Source organism: Helianthus annuus, chromosome 13 (assembly GCF_002127325.2).
Source record: "Helianthus annuus cultivar XRQ/B chromosome 13, HanXRQr2.0-SUNRISE, whole genome shotgun sequence".
Classification (NCBI taxonomy): domain Eukaryota; kingdom Viridiplantae; phylum Streptophyta; class Magnoliopsida; order Asterales; family Asteraceae; genus Helianthus; species Helianthus annuus.
In genome coordinates, this window is record NC_035445.2 from 149206242 (window position 1) to 149214941 (window position 8700).

At 32.0% G+C, this 8700-nt stretch overlaps 1 protein-coding gene across 1 annotated transcript; it reads left to right on the forward strand.

The window, feature by feature from the left end:
* The first annotated feature begins 237 nt into the window (after positions 1 to 237).
* LOC110899673 (ethylene-responsive transcription factor 1A-like) lies at positions 238 to 1123 on the forward strand. Its single transcript, XM_022146561.2, has one exon. The coding sequence runs from the start codon at positions 338 to 340 to the stop codon at positions 1028 to 1030; it is 693 nt and encodes a 230-aa protein (XP_022002253.1). The 5' UTR covers positions 238 to 337; the 3' UTR covers positions 1031 to 1123.
* The last annotated feature ends 7577 nt before the right edge of the window (positions 1124 to 8700 follow it).

Genomic DNA, 8700 nt, shown 5'->3' on the forward strand with positions numbered 1-8700 from the left:
ACAAATGTATAAAAAAAGTTGTTGGATGATCTCATTCATCTCACCAACAATGCAAGTTGCAACATAAAATCACGTGTCTAAAACCCCACTACAATAAATGATCTTCCAAGAAACATCCATTGTCTTCATGTCAAACACAGTTGGAAATATATATTTATTTATTTATTTTTTAATACTTTTCTAACATTGTCCGTACCAGGTGCAAGAACCTTTCCCAATTGTCACACCTATTTAAACCTTTTCATCCTCCAACCGAAAACCAAACCGGTCCAAGCTTTTACTCAAATATCTTACAAATTTCACAACAAAATATTATTATTTTTTTCTTACTAGAAACATGATGGCAAATAATGGGTTCGATTCTGATTTCGCGCTTCTTGAGTCTATTCGCCGGCATTTGCTAGACGATTCATCCGCCATAAACTCCGGCGACGGTCTCCCGCCGATGTCTTGCCGGAACAATATCTTGTTTCCTTGCTTTTCAGACACATGGGGTGAATTGCCCTTGAAACAGAACGATTCCGATGACATGTTAATCGCTCGGTTTCTTCACGAATCTTTGGATTTCGACTGCCACCCGTCGCCGCCGGCGACCTCGTCGGAAAATGTTACAACTGTTAAATCAGAGGCGGACAGTTTTGTGAGTTCGCCGGAAAATTTTGTCGGTTCGCCGGAGATTTCGAGTTTTCCGGCAAAATCGCCGCCGCGTACGGCGGGGCAGGAGAAAGGGAAGCATTATAGGGGTGTGCGGCGTCGGCCGTGGGGTAAGTTTGCGGCGGAGATACGGGATCCGGCGAAGAATGGTGCACGGGTGTGGTTGGGGACGTTTGAGACGGCAGAGGATGCGGCGGTGGCGTATGATAGGGCGGCGTATCGGATGCGAGGTTCGCGTGCTTTGTTGAATTTTCCATTGCGAATTAATTCCGGTGAGCCGGAGCCGGTGAGGGTAATGTCGAAACGTAAGTCGACGTCGCCGGCGAGTTCGTCGGAGGATAGGTCGCCGAAGAGGAGAATAGTGGATAGACAATGACTATTACATTACATTGTGTCACATTTTTTAATTTTTTTTATTTTATTGTGTGTAATGGATGTTTCTTGTGCATAAATGACAGATTTTCTTTTTATTTTTTATTTTATATTTATCATGTTATTTGTCTAATCAAAATTTATTTTATAAACAGACATAAAATTAAAATATAAAGATTTAATTATAACTTCAAAGTGACTCTTGTGGGAATAGTTCCATGCTCAAGTTCAAGCATTCGCCATTAACATTGCTTAACCTTCAAATGGATTTGAGTATATCCTAACAGGGGCGGACCCAAGCATAGCCCAAGGTGGGCGGGCGCACCCTTGGGGGAAAAAAATTTAGTGCTAAGTTCCGTCGAAAATCTCGTCCGCACCCCTTGGAATTTTTCGTCCGCACCCCTTGGAATTTCTCGACCGCACCCTTGAAATTTTTCGTACGCACCTCTTAGGTAAAAAGTGTTATCAATTTATATTTTAATTTTTTTAGAAAACTCTTATTTAAAAAAAAAATACTACCTAAATTATATAACTTTTAATACCTAACTAACTAAACCCAAATACCCATACATTTACCCACTTATAATTCCTAACTAGCTAGCCCACTAAGTCGACGTTTTAATTATGTTTAACGAGAGCAGGGGCGGACCCAAGCATAGCCCATTAACCAAACCCAACAATATTTCAAACTAATAATAAAATAATTAAAGCTCAAAACTTTTAGATGATTTTTAGGGTGATTATGTCGTTTATATATTTTTAGGGTGATTACAACTTACGTTATGATTTCTAGGGCTTGAATAGTTGAAAATTAAAATTAAAATTGAAACATTATGTTATGGAGCGATGAACTTATGTTATATAGAGAAAGAATTGCTTAAGAAATTAGTTTTAGATAATGTTTTGGATAGATTTCAAAAAATGAAAACCCGTAGGGCGTCGACGTTTTAATTATGTTTGTAACAAGGTTTGACATGTTTTTGATGATTATATAAATTTAGTTTGATTTTCTTTTGTTTTACATGACCCGACCCGACCCGACCCAATACGAACCGATTTTTTTACTTATATACCTAGGGGCCTAATATTTTTAAAAATGTTCCACACCCCCATGAAAAAATTCCTGAGTCCGCCACTGTATCCTAACACTATCAATGAGCTTTATGAGCATACATTGACATAAATTCTTATTTGTTTGTTTGTATTTCTAGTTTAAAGCATTTTTTACAGGCTATTCAAGAATGGAACCATGTTGACGCTATCCTGATGCATCACCTCTTCTTTTCCTCCGTCTCCCCTCACCAAATCTTGTGGATGCAGTTTTTCCTCAAGCGTGATGGTCCTTCCTCTCTATCCTCTACGCAAGCTGATATACGCTCCCATGAATTCCCATTGAAAGTGCTCTTGTAGATAAAATGTTACTAAAGTACTTTTTTATATGTTTTTTTTTCATATATAATGTTTTTTTGAACGGCGAAAGGATTATATATAAACTATGACTTGAATTGTAAGAGCAAAATTTCCTTTTGGTATGCTTTGTCTTTTAGCTTGATAGTTACGGACGAAAGCAACTTAGGGGGTGTTTGTTTTTTCTTCAAACATCTTCAAGGGAGCTGATGTCTGCAGGCGCGCAGACGTTCCCCTTGAAGACTGTTTATTTTTTGTTTTTAAACAGATCTGAAAATGGCTTTTTTCAGCTTAAAAAAAAAGCAATGGCACCCTTTCTTCAAACATCTTCACAAGAACCCTCCTCTCTCATCTTCACAAAAAAACCCTCCTCCCTTAAAGCTGGACCACCACCACTGCTATAAGGTCACCGGCGCCGGCCGTCGCCTCAGTAAGCCACCACCGTCGCGGCCTCCACCACCGTCGGCCACCACCACCGTCGCGGCTGCATCAAAGTAGAAGACCTGCTGGTGTCTATCTTTGTTTTTACTAGTAATAGTAATGCAGCAGGAAGTATCATTAATTTATTCTTCCGTTTAAAAATAATATTCTCCCCCATTATTTGTGGTGAATTATAGTATAGTTAAGAACTCAATATAAATCAATTGATATGAAATATATGGCAGGTGAATCCTTCAAATGTCATAATTTTGGAAGGCATACTAATTTTTCACGATCCTCGTGTACGTGAAATGATGAACATGAAGATCTTTATTGATACAGGTTCTTTACACTCCTTACATAACATTAATCATTAAAAGATTCCTTTCTGTTCATCCACATTATCTATAACGATGTGGTTCTTTTCCAGTGTCCAATGAAAAATCATTTTGTCATCTATCAGTATTTACATTCATATTATCGATGATTTGGGAATTTGGGAAATTGGGTTGCACATTTTGGATATTGAATATGTAGTTGAGGTAATTGGTTTAGGATATTTTGATTTGGAAAATAAAACAAAGTTCATTTAGTTTGTACAGACAGTATCAATTTATAAAAAACAAACAGTCTTATATTTTCAGCTTGAAGAGCTTCAGACCACATCTTCAGTTGCAGAATGAAAACAGATGAAATCAGCTTGCAGACAATTTATGTCTGCAAAAACAAACAACACCTTAATGACACCAATGATTCAATGTTTATTAAATAAGATTTTCTTTTATTTTTGATTGAACTAGGGGGAACACCCGTGCGATGCACGACATGCATAATAGTTATTGTTTTTTCCTGGAACGACGACTGATATAGATAGTGCGTGACACGGTACGAAAGTGCGAATATAGTATAGATTTTTAAAACAAAAACCGTTTTTTTTTTAAAGTTAGCCGTTTGACCATGGTTATTTTGACCAAAGTCCACTCCTCGTTCGGCGCTTTGTGGTAGCACTACCAGTCAAAAAAAAGCCCAAAACGCCCGAGGGTACAGTGTTCCCCCGCGTTTTTAAGACGCTTTGAGAGAGGTTTGCGCCCCACCACATGTGGTCTCACAAAACTTCAATTCTATGGACGTGTGGTTTCTCAACCCTCTTCAAAAGACGTCACAGTTTTCAAATTTTTTTATTTTTATTTTTTCTTTTTCATTGTTTTAGATGGTGTAAAATAGATGTTAAATATATATATATATATTATACTACATACACATATACATATAAATTCAGTTTTGACATCTAAAAGTCAAATTGCAGATTTTGTTCCCTTTTATAGATAAGAAAGCAGTTTATTATTTATTACTAAAATGTTGTATTAACTTTATTCTGCAACATATTCTTTATAAACTATGCTTACCTTGACATAACCTAATAGCTATATTTCCTTATTAGAAGTCTCTTATAATTGAAAATTAGTACATATTATTATTACCTTGCTGGTGAACACATTTACTCTATGTTTAGGGAACAATTTGATTAGGTTGCTGATATTGAATTGAATATCACACCAAATTACAATAGCAGTTTATATTGCTACTATTCACCCAAATCAAGCACCTTAAATAAGTCAGTGTTTCTCTATATTCAAAAAACGAACTATAACTGACGATTATTGAATTGCAACAGTCAATTCAATCCAAATACTGCAATAGAAACATAAAATCTACCACAATTCGTTGGTTAATCACGTATAGTTCTTAATCGATTAGAATCAGAAAAAAGGAAATTGACTCACCGTAACTTAAAATCAGGAAGAAGGCGAACAAAGGGGCGGAGTTTTTCGAAATCAATGACCCCTGTCTTTCATTGTTATTCCTTGAATGAGGTAAGCAAGACCCCATACTACACACTACATACACATACATAAAAATTGGGTTCTATATTATTTGTATAAACACCGATTGGAAACCCTCACATTGCATTTGATGAAACCCTAATCAATATAAACACACACACTAACACTCACGAATCGAATCAAATTTATAAAAGGAAAAATTCGGGCTGTTTTTACCTCTTGCTGCTCCAAATCTTCATTACCATACATTATCTTCATCTTAGAGATATAGATATTGCACTTAAAGGTCTCAACCATCAAAATACGATCCAAGGGCTAAAAAGTGGTTCCTAATTATGCAATGGTTATCATTTGAACCTTATTCCATGAGACTTGAGGTAAGATGCAAAGAGCATTCTTTTGAGTTTTAAACCATCTGTAATTAAGTTCATTATTTAATCATTATTGTTGCAATTATTAGGTATTATAGATAATAATACCCCATGAAATTACCTTTTAGTAATTTTCGTTTCTAATTGGTTAGCATCTTTTAAGTTTTAAAACCATTTATAGTTATAATTAAATTCATAATAACGTTGATTAAGTTTTTTTATATTTAATTATTATTATTATTATTATTATTATTATTATTATTATTATTATTTTTATTTCATATGATGTTCATCAACTATCTGATAAAATTGCAAAAAAGGTTGTAACCTTATTTGTATGATGTTTAGCAATTACTAAACCAAATAATAATGACTTAATTATAATATTCAATCAAGTAATTGGTTACGGAGAACTTGAAATGGAAAAGCAATGTAAATATGAGGAAGGTGATGATGTTCAACTAAGTCAAATGATTTAATTCTTTATCAAGTATTTAACAATACTTAATTTATAAAGTTATCAATTTAATTGTATTTATCAATTTATACTCATGTAGAAAGACTAATTCCCTTTACTAACTTCATTGAGTTGTTGTACTATAAGCATAATATGTTGCAATTATTTAAATTTGGTTGGAACCCTTGTGAAATGCTTTATACAATAGTATAGATAAACGCAATCAATTTAAATCTTTTGCGCGGGTTGAAAACATCCGAGCCCTTAAAGTTTGCTGCCCAATCCTGTCAAACAATACCTCCTCAAATATTTCCTCTGCATCTATATTGCCTATATATAGTATCAATTAAATCACACAAAAGCATCATATGTTTAAAAAAAATAGTAAAGTAGAAATTAAAAAAGGAAATACCAATAGGCCAAATAAATGTCTATCTCCAAATGAATAACTTTTCTCGTACCCACCCTTTTACACCCCCATATACATGAAGCTGCAAAAAGGAAAAAGACTATAAATTTATGAACAATTAAACAATACATTGGTAAATGGTTCCAGATACTATAGTCATGCAAGGGTACCTTGATGAAGTATGAAGTGTCTGTCTTTTTGTATCCAATAACCTGTGTGTATACTTTATATGTAATATAAAATCATAATTTGAAAAAAAAACCACTAAATCACCAAAAACATAATAAAACATCAATATAAACTCATAGATTATGTAAAAGAAAACTGTTATCCCATTTGAATATTTTAAGAAACAAACCAAAGTTTTTTCGAATAAATGTTGAAATGGGTATAAAAGAACACACCTTTCCACCAAGATAAATAAATTTCATATCAACTTATCTCTTTCTTATCTCTTTCTTTTCGACTCTAACTCGCACAATAGTAGACAAAGGAGTTGATGTTGAGTGAAATGGTGAATTTATAGCAATGATAGGAGATTCCTTAATCGGTCAAATTTATTACATACTGATTGAAATTGGACCTTTGGAGTGCTTTTGTGGTTTATCCCAATAGGTTTCGTTTATTAATTGCATTTAAGAACCGAACTTATTATTGTATTATTATAATTAATTGTGATTATATTCTCATTTAATTATTTTTTTTATTTTTTTAATATTAATGTAGAAAGACCATTTCACCCCTTACTAACATCATTAAGTTGTTGTACCATAAGTATAAAAGATTGTAATTACTTAAAGAGTTAATTGCTCGGATGGTCCCTGTGGTTTCACATTTTTTCACGTTTAGTCCCCACCTTTTGAAAATAGCATGTATGCTCCCTATGGTTTGTCATTTTGTTACTCGGATAGTCCCCCAACATTTACTCTGGGGACTATCCGAGTAACAAAGGGACAAACCATAGGGAGCATACCTGCTATTTTCAAACTAACTGACATCTACTCAGGGACTATCCGAGTAACAAAATGACAAACCATAGGGAGCATACCTGCTATTTTCAAAAGGTGTGGACTAAACATGAAAAAACTTGAAACCACAGGGACCATCCGAGCAATTAACTCTTACTTAAATTTGGTTGGTATCCTTATGAAATGCTTTATAATATAGTATAGATAGATAGATATAGATATAGATAATTATTTTTTTTATTTTTTAATATTAATGTAGAAAGACCATTTCACCCCTTACTAACATCATTAAGTTGTTGTACCATAAGTATAAAAGATTGTAATTACTTAAATTTGGTTGGTATCCTTATGAAATGCTTTATAATATAGTATAGATTAGGTTCTAGCATTAATGTATTGTACTATATGTTAATATGGTGTTTCATGCATTGCTTTGTTGCAAATTGTGTTGTTTTATTTGTAAATTATTATTATTATTTATAATAATCTAATTAATTTAGCCAAAATCTTGTTAATAATATATTAGAATATATATATATATATATATATATAGTTATTTTAATACTTTTATTATTTTAATATTATAATAATAATTCCTTTTTTTTACTGTTTAACTTTAATTTAATGATTTTTTAGTATCACGGGGTGGGATAAGCTTGGTGTCAACCGGTACTGGTATCGAAAATACCGGTACGGTCTTGTTTGCTATCGGTACAAATAGTAATTTTAATATTTTAATAATATATATAGTTTTTTATATATTTTTATTATTTTAATATTATAATAATAATTCTTTTCTTTACTTTTTAACTTTAATTTAATGATATTTTTATGATACTTATGATCTTTCGGTTTAAATTTTATCTTAATCTATTAAATTCTGATACTAATATCATGGATAAGTTCTTAATATTTGATATCATTTGGATCCCTTTACCTATTTTTTTATTATATGTTTTCTTTGAAAATATATTGTTGTGTTTTTATTACGAATTATATTTGAGCTACTTTTAATATATTAGTTACTTCGAAATTTAAATTTATGGTTACCTTGTCAAAGATCATTTTATAGAATAATCATAAGTTTGGAATAATTATCTTTAAAGTTTAAACCAATTATTAAAACAAATTAAGATCAAAGTTAACTTTAAACAAATCTACTTTTATCTATAATATATTATTTAGTATAATGTGTTATTGATGATATTAATTTTAATGATTATTGATATATAATTATTTTATTTTATTTTTTTATCTTATCTCTTATTTATTTAATATAAATTAAATGCAGTTAATAGGATTTTTATAGGATGATGCATTTAAAACAACCATAAATTTTGGTTTTAAAATAGAACATATAACTAAACTTTAGAATATATATAGATTTAATGAATTGTTCCTTTATACCCATTTTCAGGCGCTGTACTTTATGTTCAAAATTGACGAGATTTGTCTTTTATGTTTTCATATCATACACGTTTTGTCCTTTAGGCCTAACCAAATTAGTTTTTTCAGTTAAATTTGGTCATATGCTTTGCACATGAGGGCATTTTTGTCAATTCAAAGGTAAGTTCAACGGCAAACTTACAGCTCAAAGCTTCTGCAACCTTTGAATTGACAAAAATGCCCTCATATGCAAAGCACATGACCAAATTTAACTGAAAAAACTAACTGGATTAGGCTTAAAGGACAAAACGTGCATGATATGAAAACATAAAGGACAAAACTCGTCATTTTTGAACATAAAGTACAACACGTAAAAACGGATATAAAGAGAAAGGATAATCTTTAAAATTCA